We start from the raw sequence: 27,130 nt of genomic DNA on the forward strand, positions 1-27,130 counted from the left end.
GTAGCCTTTGGCCTTTGCTGGAAGAGATGTTAGACCGATAATTAGGAAGAAGGGAGGTGAGTGCCCTGGCTAGGATGCACTGTCAGAGGTGAAGACCTCTGGCGTTGCCTTGGAGGGGACATTATTGTTATCACTCCCTGGGGCTCACTGGCTCTGTGAACTTGGGCTAGGGACTCCAGAAAGATGTCTTAACCTCAGTCAGAGCCAGATCCTTCTGCTCCTCCTACAGGCCCCAGCCTGAATTGGCTAGGTGCAGTAATAGCAGCTCAAGTAAGCCAATGCCTGCGCTGAGAGGTGGCCACAGTTACTGGCCCTGTTCTCACATGAAAGGGAGGCACAGAGGAAGGGGGGCAGGTGGCCTGGCCTGGGAGATACAGTGCATGATGACACTAGGATTTAAACAGGGTTGGCTGAACCCACAGAGTTCGTTCTCATCCACCACACAGGTTCTACCTTAGTCATTCCCTCTTGTCAAAGTGGCTTCCCATCTCTCTTCTAGAGCGTGTCCTGCCCGGAGCTCTTGGACCAGCATTATACCGTGGACATGACAGAAGCTGAGCACTCTGTCCAGCACCCTGTCACCAAGACTGCCACACGGCGCATTGTTCATGCAGGACAGCCCAACCCTGGTGATCCCAGCACTGGGCACCACTCCTTGGCCCTGTGCCCTGAATTGGCACCCTACGCAGCCATCCTGGGCTCCCTCGTGGACAGCAAACCAAACAGTGTCCGCCAGCGGCCCATTGCCTTTGACAATGCCACCCACTATTACCTCTATAACCGACTCATGGACTTCCTCACCAGCCGTGAGATTGTTAACCGGCAAATCCACGACATCGTGCAGACCTGCCAGCCTGGCGAGGTGGTCATTCGTGACAACCTCTACCGCCTTGGGGTTGCTCAGATCAAGACAGAGACAGAGGAGGAGGGTGAGGAAGAGGAGGTGGCCATGGTGACAGAATAAGTCAGGCTATTGTACAGGGACTGCACCATCTCTCTCAAGCCATAGTAAGGCCCTTGCCTGAGGCACAGCTATCCAGGGGACCTATAGACATGGTCACCTGTGGGGCCTCTGACTGCTGGGACTGACCAAAGAGCTTCCATTTCCTGAGCATGGTGGGGCCCAGAGTCCTTGGTTCTCACTTCCAGGGATCAGGAGTGATACCAGGAAACTGCTTCCTGATCCTGAGAGAGCACTTGGAGGATAGGGGATGCTTAACAGAGGGACAGGAGACCAAGGGGAAGGTGGTGGCTCCCCTGGGGCCTGCTGTGGGTCCAGGTGGAAGTGTAGGGGTGGGCTAAGGCAGGAGCCCTGGCATGGGGTGGGAAGGTGGCTGAGGCCTCTTCCACCCTGCGCAACCCTCATTTCAGCCCCACAGCCTCATGAATTCCTTAGCCTGTTGCCTTTGACAGGGGCCTTGGTGGCCTCATTAGTTCTAGGGGTACCTTTGGGCTCTTGATTCTCCCCAAAGGCGAAATGCATTTCCTTCCTGCTCCTCTTCCCGTACCCACATCTGGGGAGGTGAGGAGGGAGGAACAGTCAGCCACAGCTCTCTTCCAGGACTGTCCTCTATGCCCCGAGCTTTGAAGAAAAGAATCCCCTTCCTTCTTTTTCCCTGGCCACTGCTGCTGCACCTGACATCCTCTCTGGGCCCTGGGACCCTCTCCACAGAGGGGATATGGCCTGTGGTCATGACATAACCTGGCAGCAGTAGGATAAACTCCCTTCTGTGAAGGGAAAGCAGACTGGGCCGTAAGGAAACAGCAGGACTGGCTCAAGTGCCCAAGGTTTGCTTAGGGCCTGGGAATTGGCCATGCATTACTTAATTTATTGAGAAGAGTGGAGTAGCTGGCTTTTTCCCCCTCCCTCTTCCCCTGACAAGAATAAAGTTTATTAAATTATCTGGTTTGGGTGAAGCAAGAGTCAATTCCATGCTCCTTGTGTGGGGCACAATGTGGTCGAGCTCCAGAAGTGCTTAGCTCATCCCCTCACGTGAAGGAGGGATGCAAGGAAGTCCTAGGGAATTTGCAGGTGCTTGTGTGGCGCAAAGAACCAGAGGTCGGCTGAGTTAATGCTGTTAGTTTAATGTGTACGGAGACATCCCACAGCGTGACTGTTAGTAACGATGAGTCAGCTTGGGGGAGTGCGTGCTTCTTGCTTGGTGTGGCCAGCCACATGCCAAGGTCCCCTACCTTGCAACCCAGAATGACAAGGGCCTGGGCAGAACACCCCTAATATTTAGCTGCCACTTGGCTCATTATAGCAGTACCAGATCCAGGGTGGGGTGGGGCTGTGGCATGAAGAAGGATATAAGGCAGAGACTAGGTCCTGTTAGATTCTTACAAAGGAACCACCCTGCTCCAAGGGGCCTGAGCTGAGTGTGAGCACCTGTCCACTCCTGCTGCTCTTCTCAGAGAGGGTATCCTACTTCTCTGCCAGTCTGACTAGCCCCCAAGAAGTCTTGTTTTCTCAATACCAGAGCAGCTCCTGGGAACTTCATGGGCATAAGATCAGTCCATTTTTGTTGAGAGACAAAGGCATTAGGGAAGAAGGTCTCAGAAATGGGAACAAGGTTAAGAGAGTGAGCTGGGAGTTCTACTAGTTGGCATAGCGAACATGGGGCCAACACCATGAGGACAGTGGGGGAGGGAGGGCGGGGCTCAGCCCCTAGCCCTTGACTGGCAGTGATGGCCCAGGCTTGGGGAGTGGGATCCTCTCTGACCTTCCTGGATCCCTCACCTTCCCAAGTTTCAGAGTTGGGCCGAGCTGTTGAATGAAATGACCAAGGGCAGAGTTTGTATGTTCTCCCCATGTTGCCCCATCCATGGAGGAGTTGAAACTTGGAGGAGCGGAGAACGGTGCTCCCTGCCATCACCCCCTTAGCAGAACTGGTAGTTGTTGGGCTGCAGCAGGGGCTGGGCAATGTCTCCTTGCTCACAGCAGGCCAGGTGTTCACTTGAGCTCTCTTCCTCGGGCTCGCTGCTACTGCTGCTGCTGGGCAGATTGGCATAGTCCTAAGGGTGGAAGAGACCAGGGACCATTGGTTCTGATCCATCAGGCCCAGCCCAGCCTGCTTAACCAGCCACCTGCCCTGAGCCTCGCCCCACTCACCCGTTCTCTCCTGTTCACTTGGGCCTGCTCCTGAAGGAGGAAGCAGATCTGCTGGAAGGTGGGTCTGTGGGTGGGCTCCAGGGACCAGCAGGCCTGCATGATACTGTATCTGGAGACAGGACAGAGGTCGCCCATGTATGGCTCCCCAGTTCTGGGGAACTACCTGCCACCCCCAGGAAGGCCTACTCAGCAGAGAGGTCTGCAGACCTAGTCAAAAGTGAATTCAGTATAAACCTTGGCATGCATTATTATTTAATCTTTATAGGAACCTTTGGAGAAGAGTACTTTCATTAACACCATTTTGACACAGGCCATTTGGTATCCTATGGGTCACTAATAATCTGAGTTAAAAGTCTGTATGAGTCTAGGACCAGCCCCAGTTAAGAGTCTTCTCAGAACATCTCTCATGCAACCTGGGAAACCAGTGGAAATTCTGATTGTATAAAAGGGGCTTATTTTGGAGTCCATGGTGGGGGAGATGAAGCCTGGCCCTGGAGCATTTGGACACCTGAAACCTGGATGTCCTCTTCCCTCCCTGGGACCCTTTGGCTCACATGTTCTTTGGGGCAAACACAGGCTGGGCCATTTGGTATCCATCCTTCACCAGTTTATAGAACTTGCTGTTCACCAGGATGCCAGGGTAGGGGTTCAGCCCTGCAAAGGTCAAGATCATGTGAGAGGCCATACTCATTGCTCGCCATCCCCTGCCCCTTCCCACATTCCCACACACGTCTCAGTGAGGCTGAATGCACAGTGTCCCACCTGGACTGTGACACCGGAACAGCAGCTGCTGCTATCCAGTGCTTGCTGTGTGCCTGGCATTATGCAGTGGGCTTAGGCTTTAGGAAGGAGAGAGCCCTGAGCCAGGCCTTGTCACACCTTACCAAGAATTGCATCACAGGCTTTGGGATCAGACAGACTGGAGCTTCAGTTGTGTGTTATTAAAGTGGGACAGTGAGCTTGCACCTACTAAGGTTGTTAAAGGAGTGTGTTTGCATTCAAAGACTTAAGTCCCTGTCCTAGGACCCAGGAAATGGGAGCTGGTAGATAACTTAAGCTGCATTTTCAAGGGTCTGTAGGTTTCAGACAAAGGAGGATAACAGTGTTCTGGGTAGCAGCAACAGCACGAGCAGAGACAAATGAGGGAAGGGCCCAGAGCGGAATGCGTGCGGGGAGAGGGGGCCTGCCCAGCCCACGTGGGAGGTGCAGCTCTGAGTTTCGAGAACTCTTTGCCTATCCCTTCACTCCCATCACTCCTTGCTCTGTCCTGGGCACTGGAGCACCCTTGACCAGATTCCCCTGTGAGGTATGAGACACCAGTATGGTAAGAGGACTCAGCCCTGGACGGGGGCCCAGTGTCTCACCAAGTGAGAAGATCTCCCAGAGGAGGATGCCGTAGGACCAGACGTCGCTCTGCACCGTGTAGACACAGTCAAAGATGCTCTCTGGGGCCATCCACTTCACAGGCAGGCGGGCCTAGCACGGCAGTCCTCAGTCACTTTGGGTCCTGACTCGGCTCCCTCCCCAGCCTGGCCCATTTCCTTTCAGCACTCACATTGCCCTTGACGATGTAGTTGGAGTCGTTCATGATGTCCCTGGCCAGCCCAAAGTCCCCAATCTTAGCCACATGCCCATTGGTCAACAGCACGTTGCGGGCTGCCACGTCCCGGTGGATGCACTAAGGGAGGGAAAGCTCTGCAGGGTTAGTCTTGGCCCCTCCTCTACCCAAGCTCAAGGCGAGGAGCAGGGAGGCCCCTGAAGCCCTTCAAGGCTGCTGCCCACTTGCTCTCTCGCACTCGCTCCTCACCTGCCCCCTCACGCTCCCCTTTCCTCCCCCTCGCCCTGGCTCATCCAGCCTCCCCTACCAGCCTGGGTGGCCACAGGCTGGGACCAGCTCCCACTCACATTCTTAGAAGCGAGGAAGGCCATGCCCTGGGCCACTTGGCTGGAGAACTGGAGCAGGTCTCCGAGCTCCAGTGGCCGTCTGTCCTCCTTGTCCAGGTCTAGGGTGGGGAGAGGTATCAGGACAGCCCTGCCATGCCCCTGCCCCTCCCTGGCCCCAGTCCCACGGCAGCCCTTCTCCCCTGGCCTTGGGACCTCCTCACCTTGCTCAGAGAAGGAGTTGTTTGAAGAGGAAGTGGAGACAGACCTCATCTCCACATAGGTGTCCACACCCTGGCTGGAGAAGCCACTGTCCCTACATAGGAGGGGAGGGGGGTTGGTCAGTCCCCAACACTGCACTGCCCAGCTCAGCCCTTGGCTTCCTGCCCCCCTACAAACTCTCCTAGCCACTCAGCAGGGAAGGGTAGGGACCTCAAGATCCATGTGAGCACCCCTTTCTGATACAATCCCCCCTGCTGCATTCTGAGTGATCACTGATCTCTGCTTGGCCATCCCTAGTAAGGGAGCTATAACCCGCTCCATCTTTAGGCAGTTCTGTCTTGTAGAAAGTTCTTCATTTCCTAATGCCAATCCATCCCTGGGATTTTCCTCCTTCTGGTCCTTGCCCTCCCCTTAAAGGCCACAGGGCAGTTGGCTCACTCTTTTCTGTAACAGCCCTGCTGGACTTTGAGCATATTCTAGGGCCCCTTCTTTGAGTCCTCTCTTCTCTGGACAGCAGCTGTCACCCCTGGCTTCACATTAAAATCACTGGGGGAGCTTCTAGCACCAGACCAATTATGTCAGAAATAATAGGGGCAAACCATAGTCATTCAGTTTTAAACCTCTCAGGTAATTCCAACGCGCAGCCTAGGTTGAGGCCCACTGGTCTAGGGAGGCACTTCCTAAATTGCCTAAATTTCTTTAACTGTAATTCATGTTAAAGTGCAGACTCTGAATAAGCAGGTCTGGGGTGGGTGGGCCTGAGATGGTGTGTTTCTGACAGCCCCAGGTGATGTCTATGAGCCTGCATTTTGGGTGGTAAGAGACTTTGAGAAGCACTGCTCTAAACTGAATAGCCACTCCTGCTTCTGACCTTCCAGCCAGGCCCAACTTCTCTCACCTGCCTGCCCCTCCCTTTGCATGAGAGAGGTACACCTTGACAATGTCCATGCACTGGTATGCCTGGACACTGGACAGGGAACCTAGTGTTTTATTTATAATCTGACTATGGCAAAACCATCCCCTCCCTAGAAACTATACGTTTGTTCTAGAAACTATACTTTTATTAACATAGTTTGGGATCCCACTGGCAGGATTAGTTCACATGCCATTTGCCCTCGAAATTATCCCACTCTGGGTACAGTTCCAGCCTGCAGAGGCCCACTGTGTGCCACCCTTCCAGAGGAGTGCCAGAGATTGAGCAGAGAAGCAGACCCTGCCAGGCCCTTGTGTTTTTGAGGACACCGGGTAAAGAGAGATGGCCTCCTTCCACTTTTACCTTTGCAGGCTTGGCAGCTGACAGTGTCTAGGATAAAGGCACAACGTACACCCTTCTCGTTCTGATCTTGTCCTGGCCCCTTGCAGTCTGGCTTTGGGGCCCCACAAGCCCTCAAGACGGAGGGAGGCCTCCAGGACAGCAGTGTGGTGAGGTGAGTACCAGACCGGAAGTCAAGAGTGCAGAATTTAGTCCAGGCTCTGCCTCTGGCCCTGACTCATGTGTAACATGAAACTTTCTACTTCCTCTCTCTGGTTCCCCATGTGGCTCTGTCCATCTGCCTCTGGATGGCTTCCAGGAATCACAGCATCACAGAACAACAGAGCCAGAAAGACTCGGAGAGGTTCAACACTCTGATGGCTTGCCTGGGGAAACTGAGGCCCAAGTGGACCAAAGATCTGGCCCGGTGATGCTGTTTGCCTCCTCTCTAACAGGCTCTGTCCCCACTTCTCTGTGGTGATGTGGGGAATTGCTGTTGGCTACTCCTAAGTGGAATGAGTGTCCTGCAGCCCCCCCACAGTACGTGCTATGGGAGAAACAGGGGCAACTGTCCCCCAAAGTTGCCCCACTCTGGCTAGGGTTCCAGGCATGGAATGTGATTGATCTTTTATACACATTAGGTGGTGATTTCATTAATACTTCTCCGCCAGACTGTGAGCTGCCTGTAGTTGCTCAAATATTTGTTGAATAATGGGAATCAGTAGTAGAAAAACAGTTTCCTGTAATACCTGAGGTGGCTACTTCCATGGCACAGTGGGGGAGTGAGGGCCGCACAGCCCTGAGCTGGCTTTGCACACAGACCCGGGGCCCCGCCTCCCAGGCCTCCTTCTCCTTTGCCAGGTACTACCTGCGCACGTATTTCTTCTCCAGCTGGATGTTCTTGTAGCCGGTGCCCACCTCAGAGTCCGGGCCCGGACTCAGGCTGGGTCCCAGCATGGCCTCAGCCTTCCTTCGCAGGAAGTTGAGCAGGTCTCCGTAGCAGCAGTACTCAGTGATGACCAGGACAGGGCCTAGAGCAGCCAAGGGTGTGGGTGAGGGAGGTGCTGAGTGCTTCCCATGGGGACAGGAGCATGGGGCTGGGGGCACTGAGGCCCCTGGCCTGGGACACGACATGCCCGAGTTCTAAGCCTGCTTTCTGAGCAAGTTTCTCTGTGCCTCAGTAGCTCCATCTGTTTAAAACAGAGGAACTTACAAAAAAAGAAAAATTCAGCCCAAGAATTCTTTCCTTAAAGCAATCTGTGGCAGCTCCATATAGGCCAAAGCTGCTGTAGGGGAAGACGATGGGGGCACTGGGAGTCCCAAAAAACCTTGGGGCACCTCTGTGGACCCTGCAGTGAGTGTCCAAGCATCTTTGCTTGGAGACTTCACTCCAGACCCATAGAGTCGGGGTCCCTGGAAGCAGGGCCCAGGAATGTGCAATTTCATCTCCTCCTCTGGGTGCTCTGATGCCTGCGGCTGAGGAACCTGGTAGAACCCCGCAGAACGCTCTGCACCACCCGCTAGCACTCCTGACTAGGCCAGGAGTTGGCCCAGGACCTTGGGCCCAGTCCCGGCCAGGCACTCACCTCCGTGGGTGCAGGCTCCCAGGAGGTTGACGATGTTCTCGTGCTGGCCCAGGTGACTCATGATCTTCAGTTCTGACATGAGTGCCTCCTTTTCATCAGCATGAGCCGTGGCTGGGAGAAGGGGCCACAGGTCCCACAGATGGGAGAGGGCAGGACACAGAGAGCCACATAGACAGGGGCCAGATGCAGAGGCCCAGGGGAGCAAGCAGGGGTACCCAGAGACCCGGCCAAAAGAGGGAGGAGAAATGCAGACACAGATGGGAATCAGGGAGGGAGAGAGGAGGGATGGTCCTGTCACTGGGGTGGTCTCAGGGTGGCAGAAGGCCAAATGGTGACCAGGCTGTGGCTAGTGGCCTCTTTACCCCCCAGCTTCCTTGGATGCCCCTCCACACCCAGAGGTCAGTCTAGACCTCCTCAGAACCAGGAGTCAGAGGAGGCTGGAGCCCACAAGAATGGCCAAGTCCTCACCCCCAACCCCAGCTCTGTCCCCCAGGCTCCAACAGGCTGAGATGTGGGCGATGCCACTTGTGACAACACGGCCAGCTCAGCCCCAGCATACACCAGCTCCCGTCCCCTCCCTCAGCCCCTTCCCTCACTCACGCTTCAGCATCTTCACAGCCACCTTCAGGACAGCGTCTTCCTTGCCCAGACCAAAGGCCGTGGCCTCTACCACCTTCCCAAAGGCGCCAGCTCCGAGGGTCTTACCTGCCACACACACACACACACACACACACAGCCTCTTTCTAGGGGCTCAGAGCTCCCTGCAGCCCTGCCCGCCCCAGAGAGAAGGCACGGGGGCGCTGGGGCCCCGCCTCACCGAACTGCAGGTTGTTTCGGGGGAACTCCCACTTCTCGTTGTAGGGCAGCTGGGTGGGGTCGATGAAGGTGTAGCTGTTGCCCTCGTAGCTCTCGATGATCTTCCAGCGGACCTGGTACTTGGGCTTCTGCAGAAGAAGCAGCAGCATGTGGCAACTGGGTCTGAGAGAGTCATGTTGTCTCATGAATGTGACACTGAGAGCGTGTCGCTGCTCGACTCCGCCTTACTGCGTGGCCTTCCCTTCTCCAAGCCCTTCAGTGTCCCCATCTGTGCACCGAAGACCTTGGACAGGAAAACCTCTGAGGGCCTTGACAGCTCTGATGATTCCTGAGCCAGAAGGGAGGGTGGAACTTGAGATCCGCCCATCTAGCCACCCACCCACTTTCCCTTCCAAGTATTTTTTGTTTTTATTTTTTAATTGTGATAAAGCATACATGTCATAAAATTTACCTAATCAACCATTTTTAAGTGTATAGCTGGGCAGCATTAAGTACATTCACATTGGTGTGCCATTTCCAGAGCTCTTTTCATCTTGCAAAACTGCAACTCTACTCATCGAAGAACAATTCCCCATTCCCTCCTCTGCCCCGCCACTGACAACCATGCTTCTCCTTTCTCTCTCTGAATTTCACTGCTCTGTGTACTTCATATACGTGGCGCCACAGAGCACTTGTCTTTCATGACTGTCTTGTTTCAGCTAGATAATGTCTTCAAGGTTCATTCACGTTGCAACATGAATCAGAATTTCCTTCCTTTTTAAGGCTGAATAATAGTCCCGTCCAAATAGCTTACTATTTGTGTCGGCCCCTGCCCCCATGGAGTTTGCATTATAGCGGCTGGGAGGCATTAAACTCAAATATGTATATATGTAGGACATTTTCAAATAGTGCTGTGAAAAAAATAAAGCAAGGAAATGGGATAGAGAGTGTTAGGTGCGAGTGAGTCAGGAGAGGTCCCCAGGAAGCCAGCCATGTGGCCTCCGGAGGGAGAATTTCCCAGGCGTGGGGCACACACAAGCTGCAGGCTTGCGTGGGAAGGATTCTGGCAAGTTTGAGCTACAGGAAGGCGGCCAGCCTGGCCTGAGGGAGGTGAAGGGGGAGATTCAGATTCCAGAGGCAGGAGGTCTTGAGGGCTGTGATAAGCTGAGTGGATTTCCTTCCAGCTACACTGAGAGGCCCTGAGGGCTGGAAGCAGGTGAGCAGCCATCTGACTTTACACTGGAGAGAGAGAGGGAGGGAGAGAGGGCACCTGCCCACTAGACGGTGACCTTCTGGATAGCCAGGACCTGAGAGTTCCTTGTTGGGCTTTCCATGCTGTCACCAACCAGCCAGTGGAGGCAGAGCCCCAGGATCCGGGGCGCAGGAGTGGCTGCCTCTGTTTCCTGCCCAGGGGGCAGCTGCACGGGGGCATCATGCCAAGGGCTGCCCATGAGAAGTGCTGATGGAAGACCAAGCTTAGGGGGAAAGTGGAAGCTGGGCCGGGCAGTGGAGGACACTGAGGCCTTGGGTCAGCAGACCAACTCTCTTTCCGGTCAGGCCTTGGGGACGGGGACCAGCTCGGCTGTGCCTGCAGCTGGGCTCCTTCCCTGGGCACCCGAGCTAGTGGGAGTGTGGGCAGCTGCTGGGGCGTGGGGTGGCTTATGGCTGGAAGTCTTGCTAGGTTAAGAGAAGAGCTTTCAGATAGCCACCAGGAGGAACTTCTAGAATCTAAATGGTAGTTAGGGAGAAAAGACTGCAGTTAGACATAAGGAAGAACTTCTGGGCTCTGATTCAGGAGGGCAGACTTCAAATAAACTTAAGAACATCCCTGTTATAGCTTGGGACATAGGGAAAGATGTCCTGAGTCTCCAAGGAGTGAAACCCTGCGTGTGGTGCCTTCCCAGCCCAGAAGACAGAGACGGAGAGCGAGGAGGGGCTTCTTTGACCTTTCCTGGCCACTTCCATCTCCGGTGAGCCTCTGTGGCCAAGGCTGTTTCTTCTCCTCACCACTTCTCCTTCCTCTGTCCCTCTGCAGCTGGCTGAGTTACCACCACCCCTCACGGCCACCCCAGCTGCGTTGGGGACATCGTTGAGAGGAAGGGGGATCAAGGAGGAAGAGGTTCGGCTGGAATCTCAGATCTCTGACTCTTAGACTCCCGAACCTGGAGGAGTCCTGAGCTCCCTCCCACCTGCCTCGGGAATCCCCACCCTCATCCTTGCTGGCTGGCCAGCCTCCCAGGGCACGAGGGAGGCTGCCATCTACCCAGAGGGAGCCTCTCTTCTGAAGGACGGCCATTAGTGAGGGGATGGGGCAGGCCAGATTTCCCAATAACATAGGAGTGACGTGACGATAGCTTACTGAGCACTTCCTGTGAGCACGGCACTGGGCCCGACACTCAATGTGCGTCATCTCCTTAATCCTCGGGATGGGCCCAAGCCCTATGCCCACCCAGGACTCGCGCCCTGGGTGCCGAAGTGGACATGGAGACACCCAAGTCCTGGCCACCCTCCCCATCGAGGGAGGCCTGCTGGTTCTGGGCAGGCAAATGTTCTCTGTCTCAGAAAGGCAGAAACCTGAGCGATCCCTCTGGAAACTTTAGGGGTCCCTCCAGTCCCTCCTCAGAGCTCAGCCCCGGCCCCAGAATCCCGTCTCTCCGGGGCCTCCTGCTCTGGAGGAGCCGCTGACTCCTGCCCTTTCTCTTCCCCCGGGCCCCCCCTTGTGGTCTCTCTGGGGACAGAAAGGTGATGACTCAGCCCTGAGGCAGAAACAACCCTTCCCAAACAGCACGCTCCTTTCCCCAGGCCTGGGCAGTGGGGCTCAGAACCGCAGGGGGCGGGGCCCAGGAGGACTGCACTGCAGGGCATGGCCGGCTCGACCCTCACAGTCGTGTCCAGTGGGTGGGCAGCTCAGCTTGGGGCAACTAAAGGGTCTGCACATGGGTGCTGGGGAAGAGGGTAGCCCGAGGCTGCAGGTCTTCTCTCAGCCTTGCATAGGGTAAGGGGCAGCCGAATTTCCTGGGTGGGAAATGAGTTGGTGACTGGGAGGATGTGTTCTGAAAATGGTCCCATGGAGAGAGAAGACGTCGTTCCTAACCCACAGCCAAGGGGGGTAGTCAGCCCAAGGCAGAAAGGACTGTAGGGGACCTAGGCCTCTTCTGGGATCTCTCAGGGCCCGGGAGGCAGCGTTCAGTGCCATATAAGGAAGAACTCTGCTGCAGTCCGAGCTGCTCAGAGAAGGAACGGGTGGCCACGAGGGTGAATGAGGTCTTGTCCCTGGAGGTGGGCGAGGAGGGCCCAACAACCACTTTGGGTGTGTAGTCATGGAGATGCCCAACGTCAGACCCACCTCCAGTCCCAAGAGACATGAGCTAACTTTGGTTCCCCAATCAACTTCCTCCCGGGCTGGGGGTGTGCAGCTCCATCACTGGGCACTGCCTGTACCTGCCAAGTCCTCGGCACGCACTGTGCCATGGAACCAGCCCGGTGCCATTCCTAACCCCATGGAGAAACAGAGGCTTAGAGACAACATCTTTCCCATCGTCCCATAGCCAGAGACTGGCAGAGGCAGGATTTGGACCCAGATCCATTGAACCCCAAGTCCCAGGCTCTTAATCTAGACAGTACGCTCTTGGAATATCAGAGGAAGAGGGAGCTGTTAAAGTGTCCCAGTCCCATTGTATAGGAGGGGATACTGAGGCCTGGAGAGGATAGTGAATCAGCCACGGTCACATGGCAAAACAGTGTCAAAGCTGGGCCTCGATCCCTGAGGTCTTGACCTGGGGTCCTGTTTTCTTGGGGTGTGCCCTCAGAGCTGCCTTCTCACGTTTGGTAGAACCCCAGCATCCAATTCCATAAAACTGTGTTAGTAACACTGTCTGCGTGCCATGGTTACTGAGAGCATTAAATGAGATGATATAGGTAACATGCTTCATAAAAATGCCCCTAGCATGCCTGCAGTCCCAGCGACTCAGGAGCCTGAGGCAGGAGGACTGCTTGAGCCCAGGAGTTTGAGTGCAGTCTGGGCAATATGGTGAGACTTCATCTTTAAAAAAAAAATGCCCCTAAAATTGCTATCACTTTTTGAGTACACATAGTGACAGGCAATGCACTAAATGAGCAACATGCAATAAGTGGCAATTCTGATTAATAATACTAAATAAGGAAGACGATGATGGTCCTAGGCCTGCCTTCTCACTAGACACACTACCTACGGGCAATACTCAGGCTTGACCCCGGGGATGTCCTCCCTGTGTGCCCAGCTCACCTGCTCTATGTTGGTGCCTGGACACCTCCGGCTGGGACAGGATCCCATGTCTATGCTGTCCAGGAATCCTGTTCCTCTCCTCATAGCATCTTTCTCTCTATAGCCTGCACCCTCACTTTCATGGCTGTTTGATTAGCAACTATCTCCTGCACTAGACACTAAACCCAACCAGCGCAGAGCGTGAGAGGCCACCCAGCACCTGGCCCATGCTGGCATACCATAGGCGCCCACTAAAGAGCTGTTAGCTGATTGACTAACTGCAGGTACATGCAGGCGGTGCCAGCCTGCATGCACCTGGCTCACGTAGGCACCTGGCTGCCCCATTCCGGCCCCCGATCCGGCTCACCTGCTTGTACTTGTACAAGAGCAGCAAGAGCAGCAGCAGCAGCAAGGCCATGACGGACAAGCAGGCGACCACCACTGGCGTGAAGAGGAACTCGTCAGGGGGAAGTGTCCGGGCTCCTGGAAGGGGCGAGGCAGAGGAGTGAGCAGACAGACGGGGTCTCCGCTGAGATCAGGCCAGCGCGCTGCCTGGAACACAGGGGTGCTCAGGAAAGGCTTGCTGACTGAATGAAGCGTCCCCTTGCTGGAAGCCCCTGGAGCCTCAGAGAGCCCCTCTGGCAGCCCCTCCTCCAGAGAGGGGCAGGGGGGACAGACCCTTGTCATGGGGGGTGCTGGAGTCGTGGGGATCTGGCCTTGGCCCCTGAGGGCTGTGCAGGGTCCGGGACCGCCTCCCATCCCACGTGCAGCGGGCATGAAGGCTGCGCTCACCTGCAGCGATGGGCCTGAAGGCGTGGGAGCTGTTCCCCACGCTGTTGTGGGCCCTGCACTCGTACGTCCTGTTGTGCTCTAACGTCCCCATGGGCAGCAGGCTCTGCACAGTCACCTTGTGGAAGGGCTCCCGGCTCAGGACCTCAGGGTGCAAGTCCTCCCAGACCTGCAGCACTTGGGCCTCATCACACCTGGGAAGAGCAGAATGTGGCTCAGAGTTTCGGGGTCCCCAGCACCGGCACGCCCCTCCCTCCCACTCTGGGGGTGCCCAGCCCCTGCCCCAGCCCCACAGCCCAGGTGAGAGAATTGAGCAGAGCCCGCCTACCTGTCAGTGTGGCTCCTGCACTCCAGCCATGTCACGTTGGGCTGGGGGTACCCGGAGGCCTCACAGAGCAGGGCACCGGAGCCATTGATCAAGGTCCACGTGACTCTTACCTCTGGGGGGTCTGAGGAGGAGAGCCCCCTTTCCTGACCACCCTGCACTGAGGCTTGCTCCCCCACAACCTCTCCCAGAACAACCCCCGCCCCAGTCCAGCCCATCTTTATGGGCAGCCCCAGGCCGCCCCCCCCAGGCTCCGCCCATCACTCACATTTAAGGGTGAGCTCGAAAGTCAGAGCGCTCCAGCCACCCGGGTTCCTGGCCATGAAGGAGTAGCGGCCGGCCTCGGAGGGCTTCAGGCGGGGCAGGGAGAGGGTGGAGGTGTACCTGCGGGGGAGAAGCAGGGGTCTGGTGAGCCCCAGCCTGTCACAGCCCCTGCCAGGACAGCGAGGCTCAGTCAACAACCTTAGAGGGGTTTGCTTTATTTCTGGTAAACAGTCCGGGGCCCAAAGGCGTTGGCTGTGCCAGGCGCTCAGTCGGGGTGCCGCTGAGACACGGGAGAACCACCAACCCTACTTCCTTAATTGCTTTTTCAATCTGAAAGTGGTTTATTCTGAGGTTTAGTAGAGGTGATGCCTGTGAGTTGCTGGGAGCACATCACAAGTCCCCTCCTGTCACCACTGTCACCAGACTAAGCCTTCCCAAGAGCAGCAATCCCTGCTGAAAATCCCTAAAGTGCCCTCCCAGCCAAGAGGGATTGTGAGAGGGACAAGAGGCAGGATATAGGGCCCTGGGTTCTAAGCTGTGTTGCTATGGAGACCGGGGTTCAACTCCCGGTGCTGCCATTTCTAGGCTGTGTACTTAACCTCTCTGATCCTCTACTTCCTGTGCTGTAAGGGTGGTACTGATGGTTATTAATTCACAGGCTTGGCCTGAGGATTAAAGGGGTGTGTGTTTAGGGTGCTTGACACAGAATCTGACTCATGGTAGGCACTCAATTTAATGGTACCCTGTATCACAGAAAAGGCCTGGAGGCAGATACTAACGACAAAAGTTTTCCTTGGCTGACTCCAGGAAATTTTTTTTTGTTTTATTCTTTTCTTAATCTCTATTTTATAATTTGTCCATAATGAACGTGTATTTTTTAGGTAATAGATAAGTTCAAAAAAAAAAAGAAATTGTAGCAAATTACCAAATCTTGCTTGGAAAATGTCTGCAGCTACTACTAGTCGGCTAAAATCCACAGTATTCAAAGGGCAATTTCGTTCAGCCAGACCTTCGGCACACAGACCCTCGGTGTGTCATTTCTTGACATCTACCCCTTTCACTGAAAAGAATTTAACTTTTTTGGATGATTCAAAGTCACCATGATGATCATAACCATCACATGAGCTACAATTTAGTGGCTGTTTGGGGTTCCTTTCCACAACGTCTCTGCTGCTTATGGATCCCCGAAACCTTCCCATGGACCAGCCCCCTTCCAGGGCCTGCAGATTCCAGACTCAGAACTGCTTCAGAGGAGGGAGAGATAGAAAAACCCTGGCCGGAAAGGACCAGGTGTGAGCCGAGAGGAGATAGACGAGGACGAGGAAACATCCTGGCTGCTTCTGACAGCTGACAGCAGGATCCCAGCAATCAAGGAGGTCTGGGCTTCGGGAGCTGGAATAAGAGCCCCAGAGGGCTGTGGCCCGGGGGGATGTCTACGGGATTGGGGACGGCAGGCAGGTCTCCTCTCGGGAGCCAGCTATGCTGGACATACTGCCTGGGCTGCGTGGAGAAGAGCTCTAAGGCTGCATCTAGACTCTGCCGGGAAGAGTGGCAGAAAAGGGATCGGGGCTGCCATGAGTGTGGGCGGGAAAGTGTCGGGCGTGCACCCCATACTTGCTGCTCTTGACCCAGCTGCGCTCTCTCATTCTAATAGGACAGGTAAGAAACGGTTATGTTACTACCTGGGATGAGTGTTCCGCTTAGGGAGGAAACTTTCTTGTTTAGAAACTACCCGGTTAGGTCGCTTTGGGTGGGAAAGTAAGATCCTGAGGACACAGTCCACAAGGAAACAGGAAAAATAGGTTTCTCGAGTGCGCACGTGGAGCCCGCGGGATCCGGGAGCGGAGAGACGGAAGAAGCGAGGGTGTGAAGCCAGACCGCGCTGTATGGGAACAGCCGGGAGCCTGTGAGGACAGCGGCCCGCGAGCCGTGCTCAGGGTGGGGTGACCACAGGCCTTTAAGAACGTGAGCTGTGTCTGTGGTTGTGCCATGTTAATTCCCTCTACCCCTCTGCCCACAAACCTGTGTACGTGGCAGACACCTTGTGCAGTCATTGTTAGGAGTGTGTCTATGCACGGAAATCACGGGGGTGGTTTCTACATTCGGACCAGCCACAAAAGAGGAGGACAAATGAGATGGAGCATCCTTGCGGGTCTGTGAGAACGCGCACTCCCATGAAGTGGTAGGATTCTTCGGAGGAGGCAGGCGTTGGACCTCCCAAGGATGCGGGACAGAGGCAAGCCCGTGTGACCCAAATCTCACACACAGATGACTGATGTCCGCGTAGTCAGGGACGGTGAAGCCCAGAAAGGGGAAGGGACTCACTCAAGGTCACACAGTGGCCTGTGTCCTGACTCCTGCGGAAGCACACCCCAGCTGGCTGTGGGGCCGTGCGGATGGGAGCCAATAGGTGGTACCTGTATGTGTTCTTGATGGTGACAAAATCGAGCTTAGGCTGGGGGTCGGAGAAGGGTCCCAGGTAGGTCCAGTTAAAACTCTGCAGGCCTGGGTAGGCCTCCACCTTGACTTTGAGGTCGAGCTTCTCACCCACCGTCACCTCCTGGAGGAGGCTCTGCTCAGAGGTCAAGTTCATATAGGCACTGTCTGGAAAGCAGAGCACACGGGCATCGGGCCTTAGTGGAAGATGTCCTGGTTTATTGGTTCATTTGCTCATCTGCCCGTTGACCCAGTCCCTGAGCACCTAAGATGTGCCACCTGCAGTCCCCACCTCCCACCAACGCTGGTCCTCTGACATCCCTCTTCCCACCACCTGCCTCAGGAGCCCGGCGTCAAAACTCTTCTCACCCAGTCCTGGGAGAGCCCAGGCAAATTCCTACCCCCGCTTTGTGCCTCCGTCTCCTTATTTGTAGAATGAAGAGATTGAATTTATTTGTGACTTTCTAACTATTCGAAAAACGTTTGGTTATATATAAAAAAAAATCTGTTGTTTTTTCACATGCTCTCATCCATTTCCCCTTCTAGGAATGTCACCCGTGTGGCTTCCACGTGTGGCTCTGGAGTAGGCATGTGGCGCAGGCCAGCCCGTCAGTCATCTGTCCTCATGAGCTGGGCACATGAGCCCGTGAGTCTATAGCATTCAATTCCATGGTTTTTGTTGGAACTGTGGGAAAATAGAAGCCTTCCTTTCACTGGCGTTGCCAAGCCTGGTGCCACCGGGACTCCCGTGACGGGACGGCTTTCCTGGGGACTAGCCCCAAAGGAAAGAAGTAGAGCTGAGAGTTGGGCAGCAGCAGATTTTTGCCTGCATCATCTGGACACCTGGATCCCACTGTCCCTGAAGCAGACATCCATGGGATTTTTAGCTATAGGGCCAAGTAATCCTCCTTTGGATTAGGCCAGTTTGAGCTGGGTTTTGTTAGTTGTTTCCTCTCATGAAATACTGCATGACTCAGAATCAAGCTGTCTGCTTGAACCTCAAGCAAAGGAGTCATGGCAAGAGCCCCCACTCGCTCAGCCTCTCCAGGCCTTTCATGGGAGTCCCCAAGGTGCTTTCTTAAAGCCCCAGAGGTCTGCAGAAAGCCTTGGACTAGACGATCCCTAAGGGTTCCTCTCCGTACTTAATTCTATGAAACCTAAAATTCGCTCTTCTACCCTGTCACATGCCTGTGTAAAAGCCCCCTGCGGCTCCCCATGCCTCCATTCTTTAGCTTGGCATTCAAGGCTCTTCTCGGTCAAATCAGGTCTCACTGTGCTTGTCCAGCCATCTCCCCTCTTCCTGCACTCTCTCTCTCTCTGTCTCAGTGCTCCTCCCACCTGGGACATCCCTGAACACACCATGGTCATTCCAACCTTGGAGGTTTTGCTCAAGCCATTGCCTCCACCAGGAACTTCATCCTCTTCCTCTCTTCTATTTAAAGCCTCCTCATCCTCTAAGACTACCCGCACCAGGGAGTCTCCACCTATCCCCCCCAGCCCACAGCAAACTCTCGCTCCCAGGCCTCTGTCGCCCTTGCAGACTACACACTCATCGGGCCGTGTCTGCGCTGCGCCGTGCCTCGGGCTCTCCCTGCAGGTGGCTGCCTTCTCTCCCCAGCTAGTCCGGGAACTTTCGGGGGAAAGCCTTCTATTCTAGCATCATCTTGCTGTTCTTCTGGCCACGGGAGACCTGAATGACCCAGAGCCTGCTTGCACCCTGGGGAGCTCCTGCCTTGCCTCGGGGCTCCAGTCCAAGGACTGCTGCTGCACCCACCCCAGTCTCCAGAGCCAGGGACCTGAGGGTCGTCTTCAGCTCCTCTCTCTTCCTCATCCCTTCATCTCGGGCCCAATCTGCACGGCACCCGACTGAGCCTTCTTGGATACCATCTCCTGGTGCAGCTTAGGCAAGCGTGTACTCTGTGCCAGGCCCTGTTCGAGGCACTTCTTATGTGTGTGTGTGTGTGTGTGTATACACACACATATGAAGGCGGTTACTGTTAATATCCCCATTTTGCAGATAGGGAAACTGAGGCACGGGGGGTTAAGCAACCTGCTAGTCCTTGGTGGAGCCAGGTTGGAGTGTGGCCAGGGAGTGTGTGCTCCTGACCACCATGCGGTGTCTCTTCATGTGTCCATGGTGGGATGAATGAATGAGTGAACAAACACAGTCCAGTAGGGAGCTACTGGACCCCAATCCCAAACCAAATAAGCAAAATTGGTGCTCAGATGAAACATGGCAACACAGCGTAGGAGCCGAGGAGGAAGAGGGTGCTGGGAGAGGGCGTGGGAAGGTTCTCCAGTGGAGGTGCCCTTAGCAGTGTCTCCTTCCCTGATATCAGCTTCCTCCTTCCCAAACCCCCTCTGCACCCACCCGCGGGATCCCTACCGACCCTCCCCCACCATGCTGATGCTCACCTACCACCCGGAAGACCATGGAGGTGGAGTGGGTGCCCTGCACATTGGTGGCCTGGCAGGAGTAGTTGCCAGCATGTTGGAAGTCGACTTGATTGAGGCTGAGAGTCAGGACTTTTTGGTAATGTTCATCACGAAAGTCAGATTGTTTAGGGATCTCGAGCTGCAGCCAGAAGGAATGGAGATGGTATACCAAGGTTGTTTGGGGATTAGAAAGATCTGGGTTCAAATCCTCAGCATTTAAGGCTTACTATCTGCCTGTCCTTGGGCAGGGGACTGAACCCTGGACCTCAGTTTCTTCATCTGTAAAATGGGACTACTACTGGTCCCTGCCCCTGAGGCTGAAGCAAGGGGTAAATGAGATATGCACGCAGTGGGGAGGGGTTCTTAGAAGCAACCTAGCATGATATCTTCCTGGGAACACTCCTTCCTCCTCCTTCTCTCCCAAAGTTTTTCTGAAATAGCCCTTGTATTCCTGGGCTTCAAAGGTGGCCTAGAAACCCCTTGCTAAATCAGAAGTGAACTCCCACCTGGCTCTTGTCTATAGGCTGGGGCAAAGGTCATGGGCCAAGGGGACAGAGTAGCACCTGCCCCCACCCTCTTTCTCAGGGTTCAGCAGCATGAGCCTGAGTCCTGGCTCTGGAGCAGCTACAGGCTGGCAGGGAGACTTTGGGCAACTCCACTGCCCTCTCTGGCCCTGGGCTGTGCCCTCTCCCCAGACAGCCAGTTTGGAGGGGGGCTGGGGGCTGCACCCGATAGGGCCTGGTGTGCTGGGAGGATGGCAGGCCTCATCTTGCTGACCTTGGTGTCGTTGTGCTGGAGGAAGACATCAAATTCAACCTCAATGTTGCTGGCTGAGCACACGATCTGGGCAGCCTCCCCTCGAATCCGCACCAGCTCTGCAGGCTCCAGTGTCAAGGCTGGTGGCCCTGGGATGACTGAAGCCAGGGGAGAGAGCCCTGAACACCCAGGCTGGAGCTGGCACTCCGCTCCCTGCCACGGGCCGGACTATAGGCCAGAGTCCCCTCTGCGTCCCCGCCCAGTCCTGGGAGGCAGCCCTGATGCCTCCGTTTCCCCACAGCAAGTCCTGCCTCTACAGAGCCTTGGAAGGCCCACGTTCTCCAGCGCCCCCACCCTGCCCAGTCCACTGCCGTTCTCCACTCTGGACTTCTGCAGCAGCCACCTTGAAGGCCTCCCTGCCTCCTCTCTGCGCCCCCTACAACCTAGACTCCTCACAACAGCAAAGTGACCTCTTACAAACTGGATCAAGCCTCTCTGCTGAGTGAACATTAGTGGCTTCCCATCATGCAGAATAAAAGGCAAGGTCCTTCCCATGTCCCTGACCTGTTACGGACCCCACCCCCGACCCCCACCCTCCCTTTGCCGCTCTGCAGCCACACTGGCTTTCATTCCTGCTGCAGGGCCTTTGCACGCCCCTCCCTCCTGGAAGGCTTTCCTCCCAGTCTTTGCATGAGTAGCTCTTCTTATCCTTTAGATGTTTCGCTCAAAAATTCCTGAGAGGCCCTCTGTGGCCAGCTTAGCTGAATTAGCCTCACCAGAGCCCTGATCCCTGACACCCCCCCTAGCCCCCACCCCAGCTCGGTTTCTTGCTCATCACAACTTGCCTGTACTTCCTCTCTGGTCTGACTCTCCCGTAGAATGTCAAATCCATGGCAGTGCTAGCCGCACACGCAGCAGCATTAAATTAATATTTGTGCCTGTTGCTGCGGTTGCAAGTTGATCTGATGCAGTCTCCCACGGCCAAGAGACATGAAAGGACTCCCTCAAGGTCCCTGAGGGGTCTCGGCAGAGCTGGGGCCTGGGACTCCCAGCCTTCAGCCAACCCAGGGCTCTGCGGGAGGACGGGCCAGTGGCGGCCTCTGCTCACACAGCTGGGCGCCTTTGACCTCCTGGGCAGATTTGGCAGCCTCAGGTGCCCGGGCCACTGGGCCAGCTACCCTGCTCCGACCCTGGCCCTGCTACAGGGGCCGATCCCTGTCTCAAGCGCAGGTCCTCAGCCCGGGGTCCTGTGGCTCTCACCCATCCTCACAGAAACCCGAGTCCCAGCAGGGTGAGATCCCACCACTTCCACTGCCACCACTGGGCCACAGCCAGAGCCACCCCCTGCACCTCCGCCACCTCCCTGCCTCTTGGCTCAGCCCCCTGCTTCAGGTGCCCAGTGCCCAGTGCCCAGCCCTAGGCTGTCCCTGCATGGGAACCCGTGGTCGGAGGGTGGGAGACTGAGCCAGCCTTCCTTCCACTCCCAGAGCTGTCTCCACCTTTCCGCTGTTGCAGATCTCCACGTGGCCGCCTCCTTCACGCCACTCGCATTGTAGCGTGAATTAAATGTCTCCCTCTCAACAGGGCTCCCCTATTCCACACCTCTTCTGCAGTTACCCTGGTTAACGTCTTTCCCAGCGTGTCTAATGGCCTGACGTGACCCTGTCCACTGAATGACTTGCTTGCATGTGGCCTGTCTCCCTGCCCAGCACCTGGCCCCCCTTGCTTCCACAGATGGTGGTGGATGGATTGGAGGGAAGAAGTGAAAGGAGGACCCGGTCCCCAGTAGTCACCCGCATGGCAGCCAGCTCTCTGTCCCTGCCCTCCAGGCCTGGTCGTCCCTCCCTGCCCGGCACACCTTTCAGCACGTTGAGCCGGATGCTCATGGACATCTCTTTCCTGCCGCCCACCAGGGCACTGCACTGGTAGTAGTCATTATGCAGGTACGAGGCCTTGTGGATGGTGAAGCCGTGCCACAGTGAGAAGGAGTAGCTGGTTTGGCGCCTGGGAGCCCGGCCACGTTGACGCACCAGTGACACGCCCGCCTCCAGCGTGGGGTCTGTGAGCAGGCAGGGCAGCAACGCGTCCTGGCCCTCGAACACCGTCACCTCGTCTACTACCACGTTCCAGGGCCGTTGAGGGTCTGGGGTAGAGGAGGCACAGAGTTACAACTGTCCTCCCTCCACCGGGCCAAGGGTGCCCTGGACACTGGTGACAGGAGGCTCAGAAAGGCTGATCATTGGCCCGAGGCCACACCACCCCAGGGCAGCGCAGCGGATGCTGCAGAGGAGCCCTGGAGTCATGTGCGCCTGGGCTCCAGTCCAGTCCCACTGTGTGATGCTGCGTGACTTGGGCTGCCTCTCCGAGTCTCTGCGACATGAGCATATTGATAACAGCACCAACCTCACAAGGTTGCTGTGGGGACGACACGCAATGGGAGGCGCCGCCACAGGTCCTTGCTCCTGGTCAGCACGGAGCGAATGCAGAGCTCATTTGTCAGAGTGTGAGCGTGGCACCCCAGCCCTCCTGCCCATGGTGGCGCCTGCTGGGCCTCCTGGAGGAGCCGCAGAGTCCTCACCTTTGACGTAGAGGTGGATGGCGGCGCTGCCCCCCAGGGGGTCTCCAGGCTCTGAGCAGCGATAGGTCCCCGTGTTTTGGAAGGTGGCGTTGTTTGTGGTCAGCACACTGCTGGGGGCATCAAGGTCCAGGGTCCAGTGGGGGGAGAGGGGGCCATCCCATTCCACACTGCCATTGCCCACACATCGCAGGGTCACCGTCATACCCGGCTCCACCACCAGCTCAGGGCCACTGGGCTGTATCACTGGGACCCCTTGACCTGGTTGCGGGAGGGATGGCAGATAGAAGTGAGACCTAGCGTGCCCCGCCCCCGGGCTGTCCCCTCATTCTGAGATGGGTGGTGCTGGTGCTGGGCATCACCTTGAACAAGCCCCTGTCTCTCCGGTCATTTGCTCCACTCCCAGCCCTAAACCTGCTGGGGGAGGGACTACGTCTCTGATGCCCAGGGAATCCCCTTCTGAAACGGACGGCTAGGAGCTTGCTTGGCCTCTGTCCCCCTGGTCCCCAGCCTCCTCCCTCAGTCTTCCCTGCCGCCATCGCACCATGCTTCTCCCCAGGAGTGGACCTTCAGTCCTGTGTACAAAGTGGGCTGTATCCCTTGCCCTGAGCCCAGGGCCTGGCTCAAAGCAGGGCTCAAACAAGCAAATGAAGAAATAAATGAATGGAATGTTCATGCCCAAGTCCTCTGAGACTTAATTCATAGGGAAAGAAGAAAAGGGATCTCTAGGATCTTAGCAGAGTTAGAGGGTTCCAAGAGTCTCCTGTTGTGCCCACTCCCACCATTAGACGTCTGTTCTGTAGCACAGTGGGATGGTACAGAGGTACTGTGCCTCAGTTTCCCCATCTATAAGATAGGGACAGTAACTCCACCCAGTCACTGGTATGTTAAGCAGTTTAAATGCATTTGAAGTCTTTGGAACATTACCTGTTACCAAATAAGTGAGGATTAATCGTTATGTTTATTGTCTGGTCTGCTCCGGACAGCCCACCCCTGCACCCCACCCCTGTACCCCGCACTGCCACGTTTACTGGGGAGCCAATCTCTTTTAAGGAAAATTTTCTTGAAGGAGAAAAGAGAACTTGAAACCCCTGCCAGGCCCTCCGGGAAGAAGGCCCGTTGCCTCTGCAGCGTCAGCATTTTTCCAGGGACCAAAATAGGGGCCAAGGAGGGAAGTGAGAGCTGACTCAAGCCTCAGAGGGGCTGCCAGGCGCCCCCCGGCCCGCGTGGGCGGAAACACACTGCTGGCACCAGGCTCGGCCCCCGGTTTCCGCTCAGCCTGCGGCCCTTCTACCCGGGATGTTCTCACTTCTGCTTCCCGGCCCTCCTGGCCGCTGCTCCCTAGCCAGGCGCCAGAGCCCGGGAGAGGGGGAGCCACTGCTGGGCATCGGGAGGGCTGGGAGGCCTGGCTTTGCCGCTGACAGCCCGCTGACCTTGGCTAGTCCAACCCCTCTGCTCTGGCCCTTCCTGTTCCTGGCGATGCGGGCACAGGGACAGGCTGGCCCCAAGGGCTTCCCGTGAATTCAGGGCTTATCCAGTGTTCTCTACAATAGCTCCTTAAGTGAGAATTCCCCCCATCTGCTGCCCCCCAAACCAGAGAGCCCGGAATTGGAAAGGTCTCCTCTCGCAGACGCCTTCAGGGTGGCTCAACTCCTGCTCTGACTCTGTACCCATCCGAAGTGTGCAGCCTCTCTGGTCAGCGGGAGGGGTTGAGAGAACTGTGACTACAAGGCCCATGCCTTTATGCAGTGCAACCTCCAGGAAGAGGGACGAGTGTCACTTCTAACACCCTTTCAGCAAATCTCTGAAGAGCTGGGCTGCCCTATCACTGCTGTAGCAATCCTGGGCCCCTGGCTGGGGTTTGATTGCAGGAAACAGCCCGGAGTGTGGGCACAGGCCGACTTGGGTTTGGAACTTGGCTCTTGGGTTGGTTGCTTCACCCCTTTGAGCCTCAGGCGGCTGGCTCTGTGGTCTGGTGGGAGTGATCGGTGCTCACCCAAGACGTCTGCTGAGGGTGCAGCGAGATGCTGCACAGAGCTGCTCCTGCCCTGGGCTGCTGCTTCCACTGTGGCGTTTCTAAAATGCCCCTGGGCTGAGACGCTGACATGTAAAGATGTTAACCTTTCACAGGCTACGACTGTGACACCCCCAGTCTTGGACTCTGTGGCTCTGTGCTGTGTTCCTTTTCCACACCAGCCTGGCCTCCCAGGGGGCTTCCCCCTTCCCCTCCTCCAGCCTGTCCCTCTGCCCCCTGCCTTGGCCTCCAGGAAATGTGGTCAAGAGGAGGCATCTGTCCTGTTTTGTCCTGTTCTACTGCCCCAGATATGTGTGCAGGATAGGGCTGACACTCCACTTCCTGCTGCCAGCTCCCCGCTACTGGCTTGGCTAGCGGGAAGGAGGCCTGCTCAGCCCCTGTCCTCCCTGCGGTGGGGGGCACGGGCTTGACAGACATCACCAAGGTCCCCTTTTGTGCCTGTCCATTCGTCACCTCTCTCGTCTCAGCTCCCAAATTCTTCCCATGCCCCATATCCCTCCCACTCGCCTGGCAGACCCCTCCACCATCAGCTCCCGGATGTGCCCCAATCTCTGGTCTTCTCCCCTAACACACACACACACACACACACACACACACACACTGCACACTGAGGCCTGGGCACAGCCCCTTCTCAGCCCAGGGCCTCCCTGCAACAACAGGGAGAAGTGAGCCTCTCCCTGACTCTATGGCGCCCCAACGCCATCCTCGAGCCCCTCGCGGTGGCCCCTCACCCAATCGCCTCTGGTCTGTCGGGCTGAAAACTCAGGTTGCCACTCCTCCATCTCTTCTTTTCCCTCGGGCTGAACACCACACAACCCTCCCCAACACATGCGCACACACACACACACACACACACACACACACAAAATGCAGCTCTGGGTGTGAGGACAGGACAAGGTAGTGAAATCAAACCCATGGAACTTTCTAGGGTGAGGGGAATAGTCTCTGTCTTAATTGGGATGGTGCGTATGCAAGTGTGTGCGCTGAACTGTACACTAGGACTCTGTGCTTTCTACCCTGGGTAAGTTGTATCTCCGTAAAAAAGACCAGACACTCAAGCCAGACCAGATTGGCCAGACCAGAAAAAGACTTTCAGTGAACCACTTCCTCCCTACGGAGCAGATATGCCAACTCCCAGGGTCCTCCTGCCCATCTGCCCCCAAGGGCCCTCTGAATAAGCAGGCAATGGAACATAAAATGTGTTTGTTGGGCCAACAAGCCAAGCACACCAGCCCCTCACCTCTGGCCTGGCACCCTCCTAGGTGGAATTTCTGCAGCAGCTGCTGCTTCCTGGGGGCCTCCTGAGACCTGACAGCCTGTGTCTGGGATGGCTCTGGCTGGGGGGACCCTCCCTGGCTTCCCCTCAGGCCTCCCTCTGGCCTTATAGCTCTCTCCTCCCCAATTCCCCTCTCCTGAGCTCCTGACCAGAAAGGCCGACTTCTGGTCTCTCCCTCTGACCCCTTACGCAGCATCCCAAGGATGGACCGAGGCCCACTGCCCCTTCAGGCTTTTCAGACTCAGGTCCTACGTAGAATCATCTTGTCATGGGCTGTCAGAGCTGGCAGAGCCATCAGGGCTCTCTAGGGCCTCCCTACCGCGTAAGGTCTGGACCAGCAGCACCGGCGTCTCACATCTCCTAGGAGGTCTCAGGTCACAACTGAAACCTCTGAGTCGAAATCTGCATTTTAGCAAGGTCCCCAGGTAGTCCGAGTGCACAGGACAGGGGACACGTGTTGCCCTAGTCTAGTCCGTCACTGCCTGCAGCACCTGCTGTGGAGTAGAGGTGGACCCTGGAGCCCTGAGAGTACCGGGACTTTTTCAGGACACACGGAGAGTCTGGGACAGATCCCTAGCCTGGCCAGGCTAGTTCCACCCCATCCACCCTGTCTTTTCCCTCCATGGCCTCTCCAAACCTGCAGTCCAGTGCTGGGGAGATGGGAGCACAGAGTGGGGACACCCTGTGAGGGGCAGGGGCTCACAGAGTCCTTCACAGGGGTCCCCTCTGTCACACCTCCACCAAAGTCCCCCCATCCCCCAATCTGTTCTTACCATGCCAAGCTGTGGCCACCAGCAGGAGCAGCAGGACCTCTGGATCCATGGCATTCACCGGCAGGTGACAGGTTGGTGCAGGGCCAGAGCTTGGCCAGGGCACCCAGCTTCCAGCTACTCGCCCCGCGGGGATCGGGACACTGGATACACGCTCCTCTCTGCTGCACTGGCTGTTTGTCTTGTTTTCCTCCTCCTCCTCCTTGGGCTGATCCTCTCCTTCCCCTTTTAGCTAGGCAAGGCAACCACAGCGTTTGGAAATCTTGGGTCTTTAGAAGAAAACAAAGCCTTGGCCCCCAGAGGGAGGGGTCTGAGTGTGGGGCAGGGCCAGCCTGAGCCTGGAGGGAGCTGGCTAAGTTTGGGGGCCTTCTGAAGCC

General features: G+C 56.3%; 2 protein-coding genes across 3 annotated transcripts in view; one reads left to right on the forward strand and one right to left on the reverse strand.

The window, feature by feature from the left end:
- Positions 1–1,902, forward strand: part of HMGXB3 (HMG-box containing 3) — a 46,707-nt gene extending 44,805 nt beyond the window's left edge. Inside the window, exon 20 of the mRNA XM_012741555.3 lies at positions 500–1,902. Coding sequence (XP_012597009.2) covers positions 500–964 — 465 coding nt within the window. The 3' untranslated portion in view covers positions 965–1,902. The remainder of the gene's footprint in view (positions 1–499) is intronic.
- Positions 1,903–2,065: 163 nt separating this feature from the next.
- Positions 2,066–26,897, reverse strand: CSF1R (colony stimulating factor 1 receptor). Of its 2 annotated transcripts, XM_012741558.3 has the most exons (21): positions 26,757–26,897; positions 22,676–22,933; positions 21,956–22,240; positions 20,119–20,255; positions 19,321–19,480; positions 16,887–17,073; positions 14,474–14,589; positions 14,209–14,329; positions 13,884–14,074; positions 13,459–13,574; positions 8,871–8,997; positions 8,654–8,758; positions 8,054–8,164; positions 7,336–7,498; positions 5,218–5,309; positions 5,018–5,115; positions 4,668–4,790; positions 4,477–4,588; positions 3,667–3,766; positions 3,113–3,221; positions 2,066–3,015 (listed from the first exon to the last, which is right to left on the reverse strand). In XM_012741558.3, the coding sequence occupies exons 1-21, from the start codon at positions 26,803–26,805 to the stop codon at positions 2,881–2,883; spliced, it is 2,895 nt and encodes a 964-aa protein (XP_012597012.2). In that variant the 5' UTR covers positions 26,806–26,897; the 3' UTR covers positions 2,066–2,880. The 2 variants fall into 2 exon arrangements, with proteins under 2 accessions (XP_012597012.2, XP_075852331.1); XM_075996216.1 differs by lacking the exon at positions 19,321–19,480 and having other exon boundaries at positions 16,887–16,918.
- Positions 26,898–27,130: the final 233 nt, after the last annotated feature.

The sequence above is a fragment of the Microcebus murinus genome, chromosome 21 (genome assembly GCF_040939455.1).
Source record: "Microcebus murinus isolate Inina chromosome 21, M.murinus_Inina_mat1.0, whole genome shotgun sequence".
Lineage (NCBI taxonomy): Eukaryota > Metazoa > Chordata > Mammalia > Primates > Cheirogaleidae > Microcebus > Microcebus murinus.